Below are 25,215 nucleotides of genomic sequence, written 5' to 3'. Positions count from 1 at the left end.
GCTTAATGCCTCCGAGACCGGTGCAGAAACCTTGCATTAGAGATATATGTTAACATTAAGAGTAATGCCAAAGATTTGCTTCTCAATGCAGGAGCCAAATAACATGCAAATTTAATAAAATGTGCACTAAGACCCGATTCTATAAAGGGTGCCTAAATCATGCCTAACATTAGGCGTGCTTTAGGCGCCCAATCTAAGTGGTTAATGAGCCAATTAAGGGCCTTAACAAGCAATAATTGTTACTTAGGCATCCAAAGGATGTAGACGCCACTTTGTAGACGCAGTCACAATTTCATGGACGCCCATGTTTAAAACTTGCGCCTAATAGGCATGGGCATGGAATGGGCATTGTTTGGGCAATGACTCAATTTAGGCATCCTTTGATTCATTTACATAACATTGAGCGACCTAGGGCGTCTGTATGATGCCTATATTGTAGGCGAATGAAAACCAGGTCTACTTTTGAGCTTAGTTTGGGCTTCAAATTAATCTGAGTTCTATGGATGGAACTTAGGCACTCTTTGGACGTTCTTAATGTGATCTGCTAAATAGCTCTTTGGGATTTATTTTTGCTTTATTAAGCTTATAATACATTTAATAAGGCACCACATAAACAGGGCACATCAAAACAGATACTCGTATATTGCTTGCAAAATCTTCTATTTTTGTGGACAAACAGCAAAGCTATTTGTTAATTAGAGGAAAAGATCCATTAACTGATGCACAGCACATGAAAAACATAGCTTTAGTTTTCTTGCTATAAAGCTACCCTTTTTTTCTGACTAAACAGTGCTCCAATCAGCTCATTCTTGAAAGCAAAGAAAGCACATGACAAAAATATATGGATTGCATACATAACTTTATTTGCAAAAGGTTAAAAACAGAAAAAAACAGATGCAGACCTTAGCATGGCTTCTATTTCATTGCAAATGGAGGTTTGCAACTGCACAATGGTGACCTCACTGTGATTTTATGCGCCACTCTGCTTGTTTCAAGCCATTTTCAGGTTTTATGCTCAAAGACACGTACATTGTTTTGCTGAGGAAGGTGGTTCCTGCCGCTTCCTCCCAGAACTGCTGGGTGACGCGGCTGCCTCCTCTTCCGTTCTCTCATGGCATAGCGGCGCACCAGGTTGCCTGCCTGGTCCCACGCTGCTTCCCGAGTTCTTGCGGGGGAAAGCAGCGCGGGACCAGGCAGGCAACCTGGTGCGTCGCTATGCCGTGAGAGAACGGAAGAGGAGGCAGCCGCGTCAGCTGGCAGTTCTGGGAGGAAGCGGCGGGAACCAGGTAGCCAGCCAGTCTTGGTTGCAAACAGAAGTAAAAAAAAAAAAAAAAAGGTACTCGTGGGGGGGACACGGGGAGGAGAAAGAGGGCCAGGGCCTGCCTGTTGCCTGCCAGCCAGCTGAGGACACTGCATTCAGTGAGATGGGTGGCCGCATTAAAAATAGGTAACCGGGGGTGTGTGCTTTGGGTATTCGCTCCATAAGATGCACCCTAATTTCCACCCACTTTTTTGGGGGAAAAAAAGTGCGTCTAATGGAGCGAAAAATACAGTAAAAAGGTACTCAGCCGGCAAGGTGTGGGAACCTTCTTTTCCTTCTGGGCTCTTTGCTCCCTCCAGGACTTTTATATTTGGATTTTACAGTATTTGGGCTGCTTCTTTGTTTTCTCCTCAAACTGGAACATTTCTACAACTTTCAATTCAAATGTCACATTGAAGCAGGATGTGTTTTAATTGCTTGTAGCACACACTTTAAATTTTTCAATAAATCTTATTGAACAAAAAAAAAAAAAAAAAAAGAAATGCAGTGTTGCATAATGGGAAATATTTCTGCTTGGCCTATTTTGATATATTGTTACACTGTAAGCTTTCCAGGAAAGTATAAAACTTTCAATGTCAGGAATAAAACGGGAATGAGAAACAGATGGCCAAGTCCATTCTTTCAGCTTCCAGCAAAAGTTAACATATCTGGCACCATTTCTTAGCTCAGAACAGCACCACCAAGAAATAAAGCATGTGTGCAATGTTCAGAGAACACTGCTACTAAACCGCACACACCCAGATACAAGTTTTGTACAATTCTGGAAGCCATATCTAAAAAAAAAACCATACTGACCAGAAATGGTTAGCACTAGAGAAAGGCTGTCAAAATGAAGAGACAAAAACATCTGAAGATTTATTCCTAGGCTTAGAGGAACAAAAAGTAACATATATGAGATGCTAAAACCTAGGGGGAGGTGCAGGGGAGGAGGGCCCAATATTCAGTGGTGCAGTTAGCCAGATTGATTTATTTTTTTTATAATTTATATTTTATTAGAGCTTTGCACAAAACATAACAAAATAAACGATCACAAGTAAAAGAAAAGAGTTATATGCTAGAGAATGACACGGTGGCGGTTTACCCGCGGCCACCGCATTTTAGCCGCGGGTCACCGCCGAAAATGGGGAAGAAAACTAGCAGTCGCTGCGGCGACGGGGACAAGGCCATTCACCGCCCGCGGGGCGGTGAATGGGTCTTGTCCCCGCAGTGAGGCATGAAGGATCGCGCGGTCCCCGCAGCTCACACCCGCCTGCCCAATCGATTCTAGTGTTTAGCCAGCTCTCTCCCTTCTCCTCACCTTAGTTTGTAGATTTTCTTTTTCGGCGACCCGCACGCTATCAAAGAGCCGCTGCTGCTCAGTTTCGATCTTCTGCTCTGACGCAACCGGAAACAGGAAGTTGCAGCAGAGCAGAAGATTGAACACTGAGCAGCCGCGCGTGTGCGGCTCTTTGGGAAAGCGTGCAGGTCGCTGAAAAAGAAAGCCTGCAAATTAAGGTGAGGAGAAGGGAGAGAACTGGCTAAACACTAGGATCGATTGGGCAGGCGGGTGGGGGCTGCGAGGACCGTGCGATCACCTGTATTCCCGGCTCAGACTGTAAGGAGGGAGTGAAAGGGAAAAGGATTCTGGGCCAAGGTGATGAAAACGGAAATAAAAACCCACAGCAGGAAAGAAAGGGAAGGACAGGCAGGTGAGCCAGATGCTAGAAGCAGGGGGGGGGGGAAGAAAGAGGGAAAAAAGCTAGATGGGGTTGAAAAGAAGAGACACACTGGTATGGAAGAGGAAGATAGGGGAAATCTGGACACAGGAAGGTAACAGAAAGAGGGGAAATTATGTGCATGGGGCATAGGGACAGAGACAAAAAGGGGACATGCCATGGGGATGGTATATGGACACAGGGGGGGGCAATGGCAGATACATAGGGGAGATATTAGAAAAGTATATAAAATCGTACCCGTTTGAGGCTTTTATGTATGCAGCGGTGACGGTGACGGGGCGGTGAATGGGGTTGCAGTGGCGGTGACGGGGCGGTGAATGGGGTGGCAGTGGCGGTGACGGGGCGGTGAAGGGAATGACGGTGACGGGGCGGTGCAGAGGATGGTGAGACGGGGACGAGGCGGTGACGGGGACCAATTTTTTCACCGTGTCATTCTCTATTATATGCACAACACAATGCATAATCCCACAAGCCCACATAACCAGACTACTTTTATCCAATTAACATCTTTATCCAGTCAACTTTACTCTATACATTTGGGGAGTCATTTTTTAAAATATTTTTTGTGTGTCTATGAGGATTTTTTATAAAATTACCCCAGGGATTATACACATTGTGGTGAAGAATGGAAACCCATGAGCTGTGGACCAGTGTGTAGTCAGATAACGCAGAGCTATTCTTATGAGACTGTACAAGTACTTTCTTGCTTTAGGAGTGTGAAATTAGGGCTGTGCTGAATATTTGTATTCAAATCAATTCGGCCCCCCCTGTGCCTTCCTTGCCACCCCCCTGGTCCTTCCGCACTCCCCTACACCTTCACAGCCCCCCACGCCACACTCACACCTTCCCTTCCCACCGTACCTCTTTAAATATTTCCCAGCGTGAGTAGCTTCTCCAGCCTGCTGCTTGTGCTGGCGTTGGCTTTCCCTCTGATGCCACTTCCTGGCCCCGAGACCCGGAAGTGATTTCAGAGGGGAGCCAGGCTGATGAAGATTTAAAGAGGTATGGCGGGGGAAGGGAGGGTGCGAGGGTGGCATGGTGGGGGTGGAGAGGTGCCAGCGACCCCACCAAGATGGCCCCCAGGGCAGTCCTCCCCCTGCCTCTCCTTTACTTCACCACTGGCCAATACCATCTCTGTACTATATAAGGGTCTAAGCCTGACTGAGAGTCATTGAAAAGGGCATATTGCTCAAGATGATCTAATAACTGAAAATAAGCCAGTCTTTCTACTAGCTTTACAAAGAATGGGATTGAGGCAATAGGCCTATAGTTGGATACCTGGGTAATAGATTCTTTACAATTTTTGATGACTGGAGTTATTGTAATGTATCCCTTATTCACTGGAAACTCACCCAGATCTAACATGGCTGAAGCCCAGGCAAAACTTTCAATTGAAATTTAGAAAAAGCATTCCTCGTTAAAAGGGGAGGGGAGACAGGAATCTAAAGAACAACAGGAATGCATATATTTAACAAAGAGCTTCTTAAACAGAAGCCAGCCCAGGCTCTTAAAAGAGCTCCAGGTCATATCTACTGCATTAGTCAGGGTAGAAACCAGTTTAAACAGCTTCTTAATATCAATCAAGACTGAATAGTAGGCCCGGCATTTCTACTTCAACTTTCATTTGTAATCACGCACCCCATTTCTCCACTGCTCTTCAACATCAGTATGTCCACCCTTATACCAGACATGCTCCAATCGTCTGATGGAGCGCTTCAGAGCTAGGAGTTCATCACTGAACCGTTAATCAGATTTGCGCAGAGCGCAGAAGTTTAATACATAAGTGCTTTGGAGCAACATCATCAAGAATTTTTGTACTTATGTGAGTAAAAATCCACAGAAGGGGGGAGGATCAGGATTTAAGTCATAATGTGTCCAAAAAGTTGTGCTGTCTTTTGGGCCCCTTGCATAAGCTTGACTAACTGGCAAATGCTCAGGAGATTTTAGCTGCTGCCGATTTAAATTAAATCTGTACCATCTGACCCCCTTTGCTATGTCTACCTTTAGCTTAGCTAGCTCCTCACTCGCGAGGCTGCAGAAGGAACATTTTCTTTAGCGGTTTTGCATGGGGAAAGAGTGTAGGAGGATCACACCTGCCCCGGTTCACCACTGGACCAACCAGGGTGTGAAATGTAGGACTTTGCAGGATCTGGGAGGTGGGAGGAAGGTGAGGTGGAGCGGAGCTGGCTGGGAAGGAGACAGGAGGGGTCGCTCCTATTCTGGCTCACCGCTGGACCACCAGGGCTTAAGGCAGGCTTGGGAGAGGCCTGCAATGGGTCTGGGAGGGAGAAGGGGGTATACAGCTGGATGACTCAAATATAAACCAAGACTCCCATTTTTGGGCCATTTTTTGGCCTACGGTAGCCATTTTGGGATTGGAGTTGGCACAGGTGAGTGAATCACTCCTGCCCCAACTCTCAACCACACCAAGACTATATGATGGGTCTGGGGGAGCCTAAAAGTCTGGGAGAGGATTTCCTTAGATCATGGGGCGGGGAGAAGGAAGGGAGCGAGAATTCTTTCAATTCAGGGAACCAGTGGAGGAGGGACACCACAGGGAGGGATGGAAGAAAAAGAGAAGGGGATAGTAGGTTGGACACTATGGAGAAGGGGAAAAATGCTTGAATATAAACCCTTGGATTATATTCAAGTTAACATTTTTCCCTAAAAAGGGGAGGAAAAATGTTAATTTGGTTTATATTTGGATAGGTTGGTGCTCAAGTACCTATATACGGCATTCATCTCTCACCATAGATATAGTGTCACTGAATATATGAATAATTTAAAACATCTAAGACATTTCAAATATTCCCTAGATGTGCTGCCAAAAATTAACCCCTGAGCTCCCAACATATATCTCCTCCCTCCCTTCCCCATTCCATTCTTACAAAGAAAGCCATTTTGGATACATTTTCAAGAAGCCACTCAGCCACAGTAAAGCCAGCCAAGTTTAATTGCACTTCTAGCTATCTATAATATAAGCATACAGGGACAACTGTGCTATGACCAACCACGCTTTCCAGAACACTTATGTTCTGAAGATTAAATATTGTGTCTAGTGAAATTAAGCCGCAACATTTAGCCATTAAGCTATATTTAAAATGCTGAGTCTGTTTGCTTACCTGGTTGGTAACTGATTTTTCTCCGGAAAGGCATACAGGGCTGCAATCTCCTTATCTTAAGAGTACAGTATTTCATATAGCTGTCTGATAAGAACCTAACTGAAATACTGATACTTAAAAGAGATTACTTTTATTAATTGATGACAAATTTCTTCTATACACATAAAAAGTCTGCTCTATATAAACACGTTTTGCTGTAATTTTAATATATAGGTCCCAAGAGACCAGCTGATTTCCCTCTTCCCAAATATCGAGCCAGGGTGAACTCACATATCGCACATTCAGGCGTGAAGATGCCAATTTCCAGAAGCTGAGGGCAACATCAGGATGTCCTGTCAGGAGACTTCCTGCTGGAGTTCCACAAGGGTTATCAGAGAGCTCCAGTAGGAATAGTTATTTCTGGTTTTGCACTATGTAAGGACAAACTTGTGATCCCACTTTTCATAATGAAACTGAAAGTGAAATAGGCATCAAGGCACAGCCTAACCCTTTCCCTGAAGACATTACCTCCCCTTTTACAAAAACATAGCACATTTTTTTAGCACGGCCACGGTGTTAACAGCTCCGACGCTCACCATGAGCGTCGGAGCTGTTACTGCCGTGGCTGTGCTAAAAACCATGCTACGATGTTGTAAAAGGGATGTGGGGGGGGGAGGTTAGTTTATGATTCCATATTCCATATTGGGCGAAGGTGTTTCCTGTGTTGTGTGTGTACGAAAGACATGGTTCTCTGGTAGCACTGACTGTGCAGGATCAATCTGTACTAGTCTGACTTGTTTAGTTTTATAATGAGTGCATTGATGTTCTACTGCTCACTGCAGTATGTAAGATGCCTTTTCCTAGGTACACTCTTGTGTGACGTGTGGATTGTTACTAAAAATCATGTTTTTCATAGATGAGGTGGGGTGTCAAAAAATGATGGTCCCTGGGTGTCACATATGCTAGGTATGCCACTGCATAGAGTCATCTGGTTACTCCATCTAATGCGATGCATGATAATTTATCAAGGATCATCCTATGATTTATGGGATAAAGGAAAAAGAATTAAAGGGGACCGTTGCTACTGGGAAGAGGAGCCCCATTTAGTCCCAGGGCTGCAGAGAAACAGTGCAAATGAGGAGAAGAGAAGCAGGGATGTAAGAAGGGATAGGAATTGCCTGGGGTAGCAATACACTGTGCCAGTGGACTAATAATAATAATAATAATAATTTATTTCTTATATACCGCCAAAGCCAATAGTAGTTCGAAGCAGTTTACAACAAAGAAGGGCTGTACAATCAGCGAATGGTACAATCAGAGGGTATGGTACAATCAGAGCAAAAATAGGAACAATCGGCGAATGGTACAATCAGAGAAAATGGCAAATCAGAGCAAAAGATAGGTACAACAAAGAGGGGCTAGACAGTCTGTGTACGGTTAGAACCAAGAAGAAAGTAATGTGAAGGGTACAGTTCGAGAATAAAGGGTAGAGGGGATTAACGGGGGGTACGATCAGCAGAAGGAGAAACAATTTAAATGAGTAAGCAGGACAAGGTGAGATAAAAGGGAGCGAAGGAAGGGCATAGAGGTCTTAGGGTGTAAATCGGGTGAATAGGTTAGTTTTTAGTAGTTTCCTGAAGTTTAGGTAGGATGAAGCGTGAGGGATAATGTTGGCTGACCAATTGTTAAGCTGACCTGCTTGGAAGGCGAGAGTTCTATTCATATATCTGGTAATCCAGAAATCTGGTAATCTGGTAATCCAGAAATCACTGGATTACCAGATGTCCAGGAAAACCTGGACATGCTCTCTTTTTTGAGGACTGTCTGGGGTCCTGGATGGACTTTCCAAAACCTGGCATTCGTCCGGGTTTTGGAAACCCCAACAAGCTCTGACCAAGTCTGGAGGGCCTCTGAGCATGCGCAGATGACATCACACACATCTACGCATGCTCCAGGCTCTCCAAACATGGCTGGAGCTCATCTGGAAAAAGAGAGGAAGCTTTATGGGGGCAGGGCTAGAGGTGGAACAGGGCGGGGTCATGTGTTCAGGATTTCCCAAAGAAAAATATGGTAACCCTAAGAAATCAGTATAGTAGCAGAAGCTCTCTGGAGGGATGGGACTTATGAGTTGTGTCAGTATCCTGGCTTGATTACTAACTCACATGCCAACTTACAGCTTTTTTGGTAAAGGCTTTCCTTCATCATAGTTATTAAATTGACCAGTTGAAGAACATCTAGTCCATGTGGCAGTCTAGGAATTAACAGGTGACAGATTGACTTCCCAAGGAGCCAGTTTTTGGGTGCAGATCGCAAACTAAATGACGCCATATAAACTAATTATGCATAATCACCTACATGCAACACACACGCAAACAGTACATGCTGGAGTGACCTTGTCTAAGCAAGCTGAAATTTTACACATGAGTAAGACATACCAAGGGGATAAAAATAAGCCTTGTGGAGACAAGATTTGACAAGGCTGTTTTTTTGCATACTACCATGGACCACTCTAGTGTATGTGTGTGTGTATGTATATGTGTGTGTTATCTCTAGTGTATGGGCTACCTTGGTCTTCAAGGGCCACAACCCAGTTGGATTTTCAGGATTTTCCCAATGAATGTACATAAGAGCTATTTGTATGCCATACATGAACTCTGAGGACTTAGAGATCAAACTCCACAAGTGACCCTCTTGCCCACCACAAGGTGGAGCTTTTTGATTTATAGGTTCTTCAGCCAACCAGGAACAGAGCATTGCTTTGGTAGGATTTTTCTGCTCTTTCTTTTTTCTTCCAGATGTAAGTACTTCTGCAACCACAGTATGGCTGGGAAACAACGTGTCACCAAAGCTGCTGTTCAGGTTACAGTTTCTGTCTCTGGTGCAGACAGAAAATGTTACCCAAGCAGAGGGGTGTTCCCCCGGTCGTTCGCGGTCCCGGTCATTTGCGGTATTTTCTGACTGCGAACCACCGACAAGGAGAGGGCAGCAGGAGAGGCAGAAGAGAGCAGCCAGAGTGCCGGCGAGTGCAGGAAATCACTCGCTGTATGCTCTGACCGCCTCTTCCTGCATTAAGTCGGGCCTTATCCAATCAGGAGCTGTTTTTTCTGTCTCTGGTGCAGACAGAAAATGTTACCCAAGCAGAGGGGTGTTCCCCCGGTCGTTCGCGGTCCCGGTCATTTGCGGTATTTTCTGACTGCGAACCGCCGACAAGGAGAGGGCAGCGGAAGAGGCAGAAGAGAGCAGCCAGAGTGCCGGCGAGTGCAGGAAATCACTCGCTGTATGCTCTGACCGCCTCTTCCTGCATTAAGTCGGGCCTTATCCAATCAGGAGCTGTTTTGACACGCAGCTCCTGATTGGTAAGGCCCGACTTAGTGAAGGATGAGGCGGTCGTAGCATACAGCAAGTGATTTCCTTCACTTGCTGGCGCTCCGAGTGCTCTCTCCTGTCTCTCCCACTGCCCTCTCCAGTCTCCCCCATGAAAAACCGTATTCGCTGTTTTTCATGATTTGTGGGGGTTCCTGGAATGGAACCCCCACGAATATCATGGGAGTACTGTAGTTCCATGTGCAAGCTGCCTTCAGCTTGAATCTCTCATGAAGAAAGAAAAGGAACTGAGAGAGGAGGTGGCAAGACTGAGATGCATCCGTGAGAATGAGAGGTACATCGATGAAATGGTTCATGAGGCGTCAAAGATTTCCAGCAGTGGGGAAGAAGAGGTTGTGCTGAGGGAGGGAAGGCAGCTGGACTCAGATTATGGAATCCTGCAAGACTGGTACTGTGACTCCACCTGCCCTTGAACTAAAGAATCTGTATGCAGCCTTGGACCTGGAGAAGATGAGCGCATCCCAGGGAGAGAAGGACCAAAGCTTGAAATCCCCAAAATTCCTGGATCCGTGACCATTAGGAGGTGCAAGGTAGTGGTGGTTGGAGATTCCCTTCTGAGGGGTACAGAAGTGTCCATCTGCAGACCAGACTTGGGAGGTGTGCTGTCTGCCTGGTATCAAAATCCAAGATGTTACGGAGAGCTTGCCAAGACTCATCAAGCCTGATTACTATTATCTGATGATGCTCATCTACGTTGACACTAATGATATGGCCAGGTTCCCTTGCGAAAGTATCAAAAGTGACTTTGTGGCTCTGGGAGAGAAGGTGAAGCAGTCAGGTGTGCAAGTGGTATTCTTGTCCATCTTCCCTGTCGAGGGTAAGGGCCATTGCAGAGAAGCTTGTATCCTGGAAATGAATGTGTGGCTACATGGATATTTTGGCTTCCTGGACCATGGGATGATTTTCCAAGGATTGCTGAGCAGGTACGGTATGCATCTATCAAAGAAGGGAAGAAGTGTCTTCAGCATCAGGCTGGCTAATCTACTAAAGAGGGCTTTAAACTAGAAGCAATGGGGCAGGGTGATAAAAGCCCCCAGGTGAATATAAGTCCTCAGGTAAGTAAATCACTGAATATCTCTACACGGATGGGAAAAAGGAGCAATGCAATACTAATGCTCAAAGTATAGGAAACAAGATTCTGGATCTAGAAGCTGTGATGGAAGAAGATGAGTTAGATATAGTGGCAATCACAGAGACGTGGTTCACAGAGACCAATGACTGGGATGTACTGTAGTTATACCGGGCTATAATCTGTTCAGGAAAGACAGGGTAGGAAAAAAAGGAGGGGGAGTAGCGTTATATGTTAAAAATCATATTAAAGCTACACAATTGCTGGATCTGCAGGACAAGGAAGAGGCACTGTGGATCAATTTGGAAAGAGGGAATGGTAAATATATTTACATTGGTGTGATATACAGTCCTCCTTCACAGACAGAAGAAGTGGACTTGTTAAGCTGACCTGCTTGGAAGGCGAGAGTTCTATTCATATATCTGGTAATCCAGAAATCTGGTAATCTGGTAATCCAGAAATCACTGGATTACCAGATGTCCAGGAAAACCTGGACATGCTCTCTTTTTTGAGGACTGTCTGGGGTCCTGGATGGACTTTCCAAAACCTGGCATTCGTCTGGGTTTTGAAAACCCCAACAAGCTCTGACCAAGTCTAGAGGGCCTCTGAGCATGCGCAGATGACATCACACACATCTACGCATGCTCCAGGCTCTCCAAACATGGCTGGAGCTCATCTGGAAAAAGAGAGGAAGCTTTATGGGGGCAGGGCTAGAGGTGGAACAGGGCAGGGTCATGTGTTCAGGGTTTCCCACAGAAAAATATGGTAACCCTAAGAAATTAGTATAGTAGCAGAAGCTCTCTGGAGGGATGGGACTTATGAGTTGTGTCAGTATCCTGGCTTGATTACTAACTCACATGCCAACTTACAGCTTTTTTGGTAAAGGCTTTCCTCCATCATAGTGATTAAATTGACCAGTTGAAGAACATCTAGTCCATGTGGCAGTCTAGGAATTAACAGGTGACAGATTGACTTCCCAAGGAGCCAGTTTTTGGGTGCAGATCGCAAACTAAATGACGCCATATAAACTAATTATGCATAATCACCTACATGCAACATACACGCAAACAGTACATGCTGGAGTGACCTTGTCTAAGCAAGCTGAAATTTTACACATGAGTAAAACATACCAAGGGGATAAAAATAAGCCTTGTGGAGACAAGATTTGACAAGGCTGTTTTTTTGCATACTACCATGGACCACTCTAGTGTATGTGTGTGTGTATGTATATGTGTGTGTTATCTCTAGTGTATGGGCTACCTTGGTCTTCAAGGGCCACAACCCAGTTGGATTTTCAGGATTTTACCAATGAATGTACATAAGAGCTATTTGTATGCCATACATGAACTCTGAGGACTTAGAGATCAAACTCCACAAGTGACCCTCTTGCCCACCACAAGGTGGAGCTTTTTGATTTATAGGTTCTTCAGCCAACCAGGAACAGGGCATTGCTTTGGTAGGATTTTTCTGCTCTTTCTTTTTTCTTCCAGATGTAAGTACTTCTGCAACCACAGTATGGCTGGGAAACAACGTGTCACCAAAGCTGCTGTTCAGGTTACAGTTTCTGTCTCTGGTGCAGACAGAAAATGTTACCCAAGCAGAGGGGTGTTCCCCCGGTCGTTCGCGGTCCCGGTCATTTGCGGTATTTTCTGACTGCGAACCGCCGACAAGGAGAGGGCAGCGGGAGAGGCAGAAGAGAGCAGCCGGAGGATTTTGAATTGAGTGCACGAGTGGACTGGTAGCTTGTGTCCAGATCGGAGCAGTGGGGTGATGTGGTCAAAAGGTTTGGCATCATGCAGCAAGCAAACAGCAGTTGACGGAATGAGTTGAAGTCTTTTAAGGGAATATAACAGAAGACCTATGTAAAGGGTGTTAAAGTAATCAAGATGGGGGATTTATGACACTAAGAAGAAAGGATCAAACAGAGGAAGAGGGGAGGAGCAATTTGACAGCAGATAAAATGAAAAAAACTGGCGCTTGAACCAGCTTGATGATTTCAGTGGCTGCAGGTGACCCCTTTGGTCCAGTTGGAATTCAGGATCTTGTAGAGCAGTCAGTGGCAAAGTAAGGGGGGGTTCCCTTGGCGTCATCTTGGCGGGGGCACTTGCACCAATTCTCCTCTCTGCCCCCTGCTCCTTCATTGCCCCCCCCCACTACCGCACATGCGTGCCCCTTCCCTCTCCTCGTACACTTTAACATTCGCAGCGCATGCAGCAAGCCCAACTTGCAGCTCTTCCTCTGACATCACTTCCTGAACCCGCGCCTATAAAGTGACATCAGATGAAGAGCCGACAGCTGGAGCGAGCAGTAGGTTGGGGTTGCTGCTTCTGCTGGTGCCAGGAACATTACAGAGGAAGGGGGCGGGGCGGAGAAGAGGGCGGGGGAGGGGTGCCAGTGCCCCAGGCACCTCTCAACTTCGCTACGCCACTGAGAGCAGTATTTCCCAACTTCAGCAAATCAAGTGCCCCCCCCCCCCCCCAAGTCAAACATTCTTACATTCCTGCTCTCATGCAAAATCCTTACCTGGAAATTGCCAAGCATGGTGAGGCCAGCGGCACAGATCCAGCCAATTACCAAGGTTATCGTGTTGAGAAGGGATGGGCCACAGCATTCAATGACATGAGCATATCTCAGCAGGCACACCAACACCACTGCAGAGAGAAGGAACATCAGAACCCAATCAGACCCCATTGCTTTCAAGGAAGATCTAGACCAGGAGTGTCCAACCTGCGGCCCAAGGGCCGCATGCGACCCCGTGAAGTATTTTGTGCGGCCACGATCAAGGGCGATGCAGTGTTTTCCTCTGCTGCCCCTGGGTGTTTACCATCTTGCCGGCTCCCTCCTCTGTCTTGCTGCAGCGTTTGCGCTTTTGTGCAGCCCCAGAAACATTTTTTTCGGCCAATGCGGCCCAGGGAAGCCAAAAGGTTGGACACCCCCTGATCTAGACAGAGTTCAAACCATGTTAGCTCCTCAGAGCCAATACATGCCAAATGTCTTCCTGCAAAATCTCCGTTCATAAATGTCACCTCGACATCTTTAAAACTGGTACAGTACTTAAAGACAGTTTATTCTGTGGTTGAAAACTTGCTTCCAGGGATGGCAAACTTTATTGCATGTAAAAGATAAATAATGATGGTTTTGCATCTGCATATTTTAAACAGAGGAAGGCTGATAGTAAAAGAATCTATGCCCTCTAACACTGAGAGCTAAACTCCTAAATTGGCCTCTAAGAAATTTTGACTAAGGCTGAGTGCCTAAATGTATATTCAGAACTTCACTAAACTCGTAAATTTAAGAGCCTAGAAAGTGCTTGACAACAGTGGTGGACTTAAGGTGAAGAATAAGGAAGCTTAGTTCTTTTCCCTCCCCTCTTCACCCAGTGGACTGCAATGAGGGCTGGGGGTATGAGTTTTTCTGAAAGTTTGCTAAAATGTAGTTTGTCTGCCTCATTCCTATTATTATTATATTTTATTTAAAAATTCTTTTAACCTGCTTACACCAAAGCGGTTCACAAAGATATATATAATTATGTTTTATATCATTGATAGTTATGTATTACAGTCATAAAACAAAGAAACAATGGAAACGATGATCTTGATTCCAAGTTTTATTCTACGTTCTTCATAAAATTGATTTGTACACAGCACCATTCACGCCTACACATGAGCTCATTTGCTCCGCAGCATCATAGATTTTGTGGTTTTCATCACTTTGGAATAAGCGATGACATAAAATTTTTAAGGTAATAAAAACGTTGGGTAAAGAGTTACCAGCGGGAAGTAGAAGTCTTTAGGAGATAAGAATAGGGTGAATTATGGGGTTTTAGATAACGTTTGGTAAATACAAGAATACTAGAGAGTACTAAGGGTATAGAGAGTGTTGGATGTTGGGTTGGGATTGGTCATGCTAGATAGGTTTTATGTGTTTTTTGAAGAGTATGGTTTTAATATCTCTCTTGAAGGTTTTGTAGTTTGTAGTTGAAGATAATAGAGTGGTGATCTGTCTGTCCGGTTTAGCTGCTCTGACGTCAGAGGAGGGAGCGGGACCGCGGCGGAGGAAACAGCACCGAAGCAGCGCAAAGATCGCTGGCATCGCGATCTTGCTGCAGGCTACTTCTCTAGGTAAATGGTACGGGAAGGCCGGGGAGGGGGGAATCCGGATGCCAGACGGGAGACTCGGACATCGGGGAGGGGAACCGGACACCAGGGGGGGGGACCGGACACCAATTACTTCAAGACTGGGAGCACCCCTTCAGGGCTTGCACCCAGGGCGAACTGCCCCTCCCCCCCCCCGCCTCTCCCTTGGTACGCCACTGATTATAACATTTTTATCTTTGTTTTCCATTCCTTTCCTGAAAATTCCTAACATTCTATTTTCTTTCTTAGCCACTGCCACACATTGAGCCAAGGGTTTCAGCATATCCTCAATGATGACACCTAGATCCTTTTCCTGGGCATCCTTTTCCTGCATCACATAGCTATAGTTCAAGTTCCTCTTTCCCACATGTAGTGGCATAGCAATGGCGAGAGGCATCCATGTTGGTGGTGCCTCTCCCCCTGCCCTACCCCCCCCCCACCGTGCATGTACACCTCTTCCCTTCCCCTGTAACTCTTTAACTTTCCTGGCGCGAGCAGCACCACCAACGTGCTGCCCTCGTCGGTTCTCCCTCTGACATCATTTCCTAGGTACGGGACCCAGACATGATGTCAGAGAAAGAGAGAGCTGACACTGGCGCGAGTAGCAGGCTGGAGTTGTTTCTCCTGCTGGTGATGAGGTAGAGGAACGGGGGGGAGGTGAAGGCATGCACGCAGCGGGGGGAGAAGTGGGAAGGAGCAGCAAGGCGGAGAGGAGGAGCAATTCCAGCACCCACACCAAGATGGTGCCTAGGGCGGACTGCACCCCCCACCCCCACCGGTCCCTTACTGCACCACTGCCTACATGTGTCACTTTGCACTTGCTCACATTAAACATCATCTGCCATTTTGATACCCAGGCTCCCAGTCTCACAAGGTCCTCTTGCAATTTTTCCACAATTCTCTTGTGATTTAACAACTTTGAACATCTGCGTCATCAGCAAATTTAATTGTCTCACTGGTTATTCCCATCTCCAAATCATTGATAAATATGTTAAAAAGTAGTGGTCTCAGCACAGACCCTGGGGAACTCCACCTATTTAGGCTTTTCCTCCTTTCTGCTAAGTGCATTTACCTAGTACTGCTGATTTCACTATTAGTTGCACAGCTTTTGATGGAATTACATGTGAACCAAGTCAAGCTCCGTTGGGAGATGACCCAGTATATAAATTGAAGACTAGATTAGATTAGAACTTTATTTGATTTCAGCTGTGTAGGAGTTATTTCAAGTGATTAGTGAAACCCACTATTTACCCTTCTAATTTCCTTAGAAGTCTTTCATGAGGTACTTTGGCAAATGCATATTGAAAATCCAAATACACAATATTGACTGGCTCACCTTTATCCACATGTTTATTCACCCCTTCAAAGAAATGCAGTAGATTGGTGAGGCAAGATTTCCCTTGACTACGGTAAATCCATGTTGGCTTTCTCTCATTAATCCATGCTTACGTATATGTTCTGTCATTTTGTTCTTTATAATAGTCTCTATCATTTTGCCCGGCACTGACATCAGACTCACTGGTCTATAATTTCCCGGATCACCTCTAGAGATAACGACAAGAGAGAGAGAGAGAGAAGACAGAGTGAGAGAAAGTAGGAGAGGAGAGGAAAAAGAGAGAGGGATAGAGAGAGGAAAACAGAGAGAGGTACAGACAGACAGAGATGGAGAGAGAGGGACAAGAGGTCAGTGAGGAAGGAGCCCAACTACTCCCCCAGGAAACTGAGGCCCTTGTGCTCCTGTGCCTCCACTAAATGAGGCATGTATTCATGTGCCACCACTCCCCTCCTCAGTGTGTCCAAGAGGGCATCTGCAGCAACCTACACAGGTGAGTGTGAAACTGTGACCCCTCCAAGGATCACTGCAATGCTCATGTTCAATCACCAGACAAAGGCAGGGTGTGGCTCCAAAACATAGAACTGCTCATATCCTAACAAAGGGAAAAACACCACTTTGCAAAATGCAAGCCACACAATGAGGCAGTGGCGTACCTAGGGTATGTGGCACCCGGGGCCCATCATTTTTTGACACACACCCCCCCCCCCCCCATGTAAAAAAATATTTTTTGTAATGACCATGAAACGGAATAAATGGTCAGAATAGAAACAGGCAGTGAAAATTTTCTTATATTCCAAACATAACATAACATAAATTATGTCTGAATTGTCATGACATCAGAAGTACATATGGAGTAGTTGCAGGTGATGCTTGGGATAGTTCTGATTGTGTTAGTTCGGTTTTATGTGTTTTTTGAATAGAAGGGTTTTTATTTCTTTTTGAAGGTTTTGCAGTCTGTGGTTGATGTCAATTGGTTGTAGAGTTGGGGGTCGAGTGTTGCAGCTCGAATGGCTAGGAGGTTGTCGAACAGTTTTTTTCTTTTGACGTTTTTGGTTGGAGGGTGTGTGAATGGTGCGTGAGTTCTCCTATGTCTGTTTGAGGTGGATTGAATTATTTAGCTGAAGAAATTAGTTACCCCCTCATCCCACACACATTAATTCTCTTTCATTATAAAAAAAACATTGATAAGTTCCCAGAAAAAAAAATACATTAAAATAAAAAGTGAAAACAAAGGCCCCTACAGATGAGAACATAACAAGAATAGCCTAACTGGGTCAGACCAATGGTCCATCATGCCCAGTAGCCCATTCTCATGGTAGCCAATCCAGGACACTAATACCTGGTCAAAACCCAAAGAGTAGCAACATTCCATGCTACCGATCCAGGGCAAGCAGACACTTCCCCCATGTCTTAATAACAGATTATGGACTTTTCCTCCAGGAATTTGTCTAAATCTTTCTTAAAACCAGCTACATTATCTGCTTTTACCATAACTTCTGGCCACTTCATTTTTAAGTTTAGATCTTTCCTTTCAAACTGAGACCTTGCTAGATGTCAAATACAGCACAAGGTAACTTCACATGGACTTAGCTGTGCAGGAAATGTGAATCTCCTCATACACCCACCATATAGTGCAAAAATGTGCAAAGGTCTGTTTTTTTCTTTCGATCACTACATAGCCTAATGCCACACAAGCAGTGCTGTTACAAACATATTCTGTAGGTCAATGCTAAGGATTACAAAGTTTCCTTCCTTGGACCAGAAGGAGATACTAATAAACCACTGGAAGAGATTCCAAAACAATACCCAAAGACCCACTCAGTGTGTGAACCAGTTGAGTGGAGTGGACTAACTGGGGGGTGGAAATGGGCCCGGAGTTTGCTCAGCAGAATTTCCCAGACAACCTCTTCCTCTCAACACATTGACCCGCTGCCACCACCACCACTAGGAACACCTCACTGGGTAGGCCAGCTATGCTATAAACTTTATAAAACACATTATTATATTTTCTTATAAAGCACATATTTTAACAGAACTCTCTGACATCCTCACCCTTTCCATTCACAAAAATAGAAGGAAGAAAAGTTCCCATTTCCTGCTGTCTCATGTCCCGGCCTATACAATATTTTTTTTCTGCAGACCCTTCAAAAGTCTGACCAAATCCTCGTTTCACTTGCATTATAAAGTACTGAGGATGCCATCTCTCCCCAATCCCAGGTCCTAAAGTCTAAGACAGTAGTGCAAACTAATGCTGCCAGATTCAGGAAAAAAAAATTTCGATTCGATTCAGCCTATTGAATTGGTTTTTCAATTAGATTTTCCTGCCCAGTTGGGTGATTTTTTTCAAAACTCCTGGTGGGTTTTATAGCTTTTTCACCCCCTTTGGCTTCTCCTAACCACACTGGCGCTGTGGTGTAAATAAAATAAAGAAACAAAAAGGACTTTTCCTCTCTCTGTTAAATCTTAGCTCACGTTTGCAGTCCAACACCAGCTCTGGCAGGATACACATTTCAAATCTGACATATTATAATCACAAAACAGAAAATAAAATTAATTTTTCTACCTTTTGTTGTCTGGTTATATTTCAAATCTTGTTGGTCCAAGGCTCTGGTTTTCTTCCGATAACTTGCTTGCCAGGGTCTCCTTCTTTCTTCTTTCTGCATGCTAACCATCCATCTGCCAACTCTGTCCTCCCTTTCCATTTCCCTCCCCTCCCCAGGAAGTCTGGTATCTTTCCTTTTTTCATCTCCCTCCACAGATCCACCTTTTCTTAACTACCCTTTCATCCGGCATCTCTCCCTCCTTCCCCACCACCCCAGAGTCCACTATCTCTCCCTTTCTTTTCCCAATTACCCTTCTATCCAGTATCTCTATCCCTCCTCCACACCATCCCTTGTGTCCAATTTCTCTCCCTTTCTGTTCCTTCCCTCCCTAAATCCCATGGTCCATCATCTCTCTCCCTCTCCTCTATTTTCAGACCCATTATTTCTTCCCCCCCCAAAGTTTGGCATATGCACGTCTCTTTGAACACCCCCTTCCCTCTGTGTACTTCTAAACCAGGGTCCCCCCAAAGGCCTGTCCCCCTTTAAAGGTCTGCCTGTCCCCCCTTGAAGGCCTGCACCCCCCTTGAAGGCCTGTCCCACCCCCCTTGTAGGCCTGTCCCCCCCTTGTAGGCCTGTCCCCCCTTGAAGGCCTGCCTGCCTGTCCCCCCCTTGAAGGCCTGTCCCCCCCCCCTTGAAGGCTTGCATCCCCCCAAAGGCCTGTACCCCACGAAGGCCTGTCCCCCCCCTTGAAGGCCTGTCCCCCCTTGAAGGCCTGCACCCCCTTGAAGGTTGGCACCCCCCCAAAGGCCTGCACCCCCCATTGAAGGCCTGTCCCCCCCTTGAAGGCCTGTCCCACCCCCTTGTAGGCCTGTCCCACCCCCTTGTAGGCCTGTCCCCCCTTGAAGGCCTGCCTGCCTGTCCCCCCCCTTGAAGGCCTGTCCCCCCCTTGAAGGCCTGCACCCCCTTGAAGGCCTGCACACCCCTTGAAGGCCTATCCCCCCTTGAAGGCCTGCCTGCCTGTCCCCCCCCCCTTGAAGGCCTGTCCCCCCCTTGAAGGCCTGCACCCCCTTGAAGGCCTATCCCCCCCTTGAAGGCCTGCCTGCCTGTCACCCCCCTCCCCCTTGAAAGCCTGCCTGCCTGCCCGCCCGCCCGCCCCACCCTGAAGACCTGATGTCCCGACCTATCCCGAAGGACCGCTCGCCCCCCTGGCCTCCCCGCACCACCTATGAAGCAGCCGCAGCAGGATCGCAACGTCAGCTATCCCTGCGCTGCTTACGCGCTGCTTCCTGCGCCGCGGTCACAGCTCAGGAGAGAGGGTGGCATTTTCCCACCAGCAGCCAGCAATCCAAAAGGCAACTGTGTGCCATATATTCAAAGCTACCACCATGCAGCAACTGGGGGTAAAAAAACAAAAGTAGTCCCCACAGATGCCTACAGTGGGTCTCAAAACCCCCCCACCCTTGTGTTGCTGCACCTCAGCCCTAATCTCTATACCATACATGCATCTGACACACAGGAGAGTGAAGGACAACACAGTTGCCATAGAGGGCCCTCACAGCATGCCTGGCCCCTCCAACAGATACTTACTCACACCCCCTAACCTACACCCATTGAATATACCACTGGCTGCTTCACAAGCCACAATGCTGCTATGGGAGACATGCCTTAGAGCAGTGGCCTCAAACCCTTTGCAGGGCCACATTTTGGATTTGTAGGTACCTGGAGGGCCTCAGAAAAAAAAAAGTTAATGTCTTATTAAAGAAATGACAATTTTACATGAGGTAAAACTCTTTATAGTTTATCAATCTTTCCTTTTAGTTAAGTCTTAATAATAATATTGTAATTTATAGCTAAAGAGACATATGATCAAAAAACTGTTTTATTTTACTTTTGTGATTATGAAAAACATATTGAGGGCCTCAAAATAGTACCTGGCGGAGCGCATGCGGCCCCCGGGCCACAAGTTTGAGACCACTGCCTTAGAGGCACATACCCAGGGCCCATTAAATGTACACAGCACAGGGCCTCCCCAAATCCACTTCTGTGTTTCACTACCTACCCTGGGAACACTCATCTATGTCTACCCCCCCCTTCCCCCTGCCAGTTAGGTCTCATGTGCAGCCGCTCACACCACTCTATTCCCCAACAGCTAGCATGAGTCCCTCACATATACATATCCCCACACCTAACAATCCCACTCTCAGATCCCAACCAAGTCGCTGTTCTCTGCCATGCCATCTCATTGCTCTCACCCCTCAGACCTGTCTCCCTGGTCCCAAAACAAGGCTTCATACCTGTCCCCATCTCTGCCTCCTGACCCTCTGCTGCACCACCATGCAACTCATGTACCATGCTGTGAACTGAATTGTAAACCTTTCACACACACAGGCCAACTGAAGGAGCACAGGAGGCGACCCAGGAATAGCCCGCAGCACGACAATCACCCCAGGAGCAACGTGGCAGCCCAGAAGAGGGACAGGCTGGGAGTCCAGGTGAGGAGCAAGAGGAGGACCCCTGAAGCGACATATCTGCCCTGGAGGGTGATGGAGGAGGAAGGGCATCAGGGCTCCCCAACATTGACCCATACATCTGCTGCTATGGCAGCCCCCAACTGCCGGACCCATCCACCTTGTGCTCCTCCTGCAGCAAATATCCCGCATAGAAACTTGCTGCAGAAGCTCGGTGCCCAGGGGTGGATCATGGTCCAGATAGAAGGCATGCTACAGAGACTGCTTGAGCAGTGTTGGCCCCCACAGAGGGCCATGGACAGAGGAGTGGCTCAAAAATATCTAAGAAATTTAAATTAAATGATTAATTTATAGAGCTTGTATGGATGGACCATTTGGGTCTTTATCTACTGTCATTTACTATGTTACTATATTGGTTCCTCCAGCCTAGTATCCTGTTCCCAACAGCAGCCAAGCTTGGTCACAAATACCTGCCAAAATCCAAATGTGTACAACAGATATAATGATGCTTATCCCAGGCGTAACTGGTGGTGTCCCCACACCCATCTTAATCATAGCTTTTGGACATAACTTGAGGGACATTATCTTAATCTGTCTTTTAAAGGCAGCTATGCTAACTGCTGTCACCACAGTACCTAGTAATGAATGTCAGAGTTGATGTACATGTTGATATGCTGTTACAATGAGGGCTTTAGGGTAAATCATTGTTGTTCAAAACACTGATACAAATATATTTACCCTAAAGCCCCTCTCAGAAAGGGTATGGATGCCCCTGTATAAGACTCTGGTGAGATGTCATTTAGAATATTGTGTACAATTCTTTAGGCTGCACGTTCAAAAAGATATAAAAAGGATGGAGTAGGTCCAGCTGAAGGCTACTAAAATGGTGCGTGGTCTTTGTCAACGTCTTGAATCCATAGGCGTAGCCGATCAGGCCCTTGAATGGTTCCGCTCCTATTTCTCCGATAGATCCTACACAGTACAATTCAACACAACAAAATCAAATCCTTACCACTCTAACTTTGGAATCCCACAAGGTTCTATTTTATCGCCTCTATTATTTAATATCTACTTGGCTCCACTTCTGACTCTTTGTCAATCAATAGGGTTTACAGTATACGCTTATGCCGACGACCTACAAATTCTACACCCCATTGACCCAACCAATCATTCTGAGATTCAGGCAATTAATCAAAAATTAAGTAAAATTCACGACTGGCTAAACATCAATAAATTATCACTGAGCATCTCAAAAACTAATACCCTCCTTTTCCCAGGAAAAGAGGGAGCGCAACTAATTTCCCCAATCATTATTGATAACATTCCACTATCATCAGTCACCACTATAAAAATTTTAGGTGTTCTCATAGACAATAAATTGACATTTCGACCTCAAATAAGCGCCTTAGTTAAAAATTGTTTTTATAAATTGAGAATGATCCGATCATTAGCCCCCCTTCTCAACATTAGTTCTCTCAATATTCTGATACATTCACTCGTTATATCGAAACTAGATTACTGTAACTCACTTTTAAAAGGAATATATCATAAAGACTTAAAACGTTTGCAGTTGATTCAAAATACTGCTATTAAGATAATTTCAGGAGCAAAGAAGTACGATCACGTAACCCCTCTTCTTCAAAACGCCCATTGGTTGCCAGTCTCACAAAGAGTAACATATAAAATCGCCCTTTTAACATTCGGAACTCTGCAGTCAAATGCCCCAGCCTTCATAGACAGATTACTGATTCCATACGACCCACCAAGATCCTTAAGGTCCATATCTCAATTTAACCTCAACATCCCTTCCCTAAAAAATATCGGCACACGCCGCACCTCAATTTTTTCAGTTACAGCCCCAACAATCTGGAACACTCTTCCACTATATTTAAAAATGGAAAAAAACTTAAAAAAATTTAAAAGTAACTTAAAATGTTTCCTTTTTAACGAAGCTTTTAACTGAAAAAAAAAAAAAAAAAAAAGAGAGGCACATTTCAGACATCAAATCATTAATACTAGTTTTTAATTTATACCCTTCCCCCTAATTCCTTTCGTGTTTACCTTAAATGTTTCTTATTTTTATTTTATCAATTGTATTTCTTACCCCCTTTACCAATCGTGTCTATTGCATGCCTGTCTATAATTACCTAATACGTCAGTCATGCCGATCTTAAAAGTTTGTATTAAATGTTTTATTTTTTATCTGTAATGTTATTTTTATTCTGTACAACGCTTTGAAGAAACGAAAAAGCGTTTAATCAAAAATTGAATAAACTATAAACTATAAACTATAAACTTAAAGATCTCAATCTGGATACTTTGGAGGAAAGGCGGGAGAGGGGAGATATGATAGAGATGTTTAAATACCTACGTAATATAAATTTGCATGAGTTGAGTCTCTTTCATTTGAAAGGAAACTCTGCAATGAGAGGGCATAGGATGACGTTAAGAGGTGATAGGCTCAGGAGTAATCTAAAGAAATACATTTTTACAGAAAGGGTGGTAGATGCATAGAACAGTCTCCCGATAGAAGTGGTGGAGACAGAGACTGTGTCTGATTTCAAGAAAGCCTGGGATAGTCACGTGGGATCTCTTAGAGAGAGGAAGAGATAATGATTACTGTAGATGGGCAGACTGGATGGGCCATTTGGCCTTTGTCTGCCATCATGTTTCTATGTTTCTATCACTGCTCCCCCTGCCTGCCTCACAGGAATAGGGGAAAGGTATATAGGTGAACTGTGCAGCAGACAGTATCCATTGATGCTTACTGCAGTTTCCTGGGTCTTGCCGCATCTGGATAGGTAGAACATAGTATCCATTGATGTTGCTTCACTAACCTGGACCTGGGACGACACAGCAGGTTACTGAAACAGTAATGTGGCCAGGACTGAAGGGTATACTACACGCCTACATGAGCAATGTATTCTACAGACTCCAGGGCCCTGGAGGTCCACACTCAGGCCACACGAAGCATTGCCCAATGCAGGCAATAAATTCTGAGGGAAAGCTGAAGGTGATGAATCTGCATAAATTTAAATTAAAACTAATTCATGCTAATAATTACTTAAGAAGCCAATTATCAGTTGTTATTCAATTAAGAGGGGGGATGGGATTTGATATACCGTCTTTCTATGCTATAATCAAAATGGTTTCCATATTATAATACATGTACTTATTTTGTACATGGGACAATGGAAGGTTAAGTAACTTTCCCAGAGTCACAAGGAGCTACAGTGGGAATCAAACCCAGTTCACCCAGGTTCTCCGGCCAAGCCACTAACCACAAAGCTACTCCTCCAAATTTGTGCGAATAACTCAAGTTGCCATTTATAGAATTCAGCGAACGTATAGGATAGTGCCCACTGTGCTTACACGTGTAACTGACAACTTCAGCACGTAAGTGTACATGCCAAGTTACAAAACTACCTTTCACAATGCTATGCTTCCTAGGGGCAGTTCTTGAATGCAACTTGCCCCGAGTTACTATTAAAATGGCATGAACTAACAGCAAAAATCTCCAAGCTTGGACTCATCTGGAAAACAAAACTTGGGTTTTCATGCCAGGTATCTTGCTGCTGGCATAATACACTATCAAGATGCCTGTTATTAGGTGCCCACAATGGTGTAGTAAGGGGGGGGCAGGGAAGAGCGGTTTGCCCCGGGCACCATCATGGTGAGGGTGCAAGCACCTATCCTCCTCTCCGCCCCCCCTGCTGCCACACGTGTGCACCGCTTCTCTTCCCACATACCTCTGTAATGTTCCTGGTGCCAGCAGCAACCCCAACCTTCTGTCGTGCCAGCATCAGCTCTTCCTCTGATGTTACTTCCTGGACCCACACCAGTAGGTTGGGGATTGCTGCTCGTGCCAGGAACATTACAGAAGTACGGGGGAAGGGAAGCTGCATTTTATGATTTTATGAATGGTTTCATGAAGGTTTGATTTATTTGTTTGTATATTAGTTGGGAAGGAGGGGGGAAATTTCTTTATTGTAGTAATATTTGAAAGTCTGCTGCGCTTACTATACAATGTATATATATGTGATACATTTATGGCGCATTTGTAGTTTGAAACTCAATAAAGAATTTAAAAAAAAAAGAAAAATGATTCTTTAGGGTGTTAAAGTGCTGTCTGTTCACATGTC

General features: G+C 45.3%; 1 protein-coding gene across 2 annotated transcripts in view; it reads right to left on the bottom strand.

The window, feature by feature from the left end:
• LOC117358736 (transmembrane protein 150A-like) overlaps positions 1–25,215 on the bottom strand; it is a 163,261-nt gene that overhangs the window by 19,030 nt on the left and 119,016 nt on the right. For both annotated transcript variants that reach the window (XM_033940323.1, XM_033940324.1), the window contains exon 5: positions 13,114–13,241. In XM_033940323.1, the coding sequence (XP_033796214.1) occupies positions 13,114–13,241 (128 nt within the window). The remainder of the gene's footprint in view (positions 1–13,113; positions 13,242–25,215) is intronic.

Source organism: Geotrypetes seraphini, chromosome 4 (genome assembly GCF_902459505.1).
Source record: "Geotrypetes seraphini chromosome 4, aGeoSer1.1, whole genome shotgun sequence".
In the NCBI taxonomy this organism is placed as follows: domain Eukaryota; kingdom Metazoa; phylum Chordata; class Amphibia; order Gymnophiona; family Dermophiidae; genus Geotrypetes; species Geotrypetes seraphini.
Note: the sequence above shows the minus strand (reverse complement) of the source record. Positions and strands in the feature narration are given on the sequence as shown.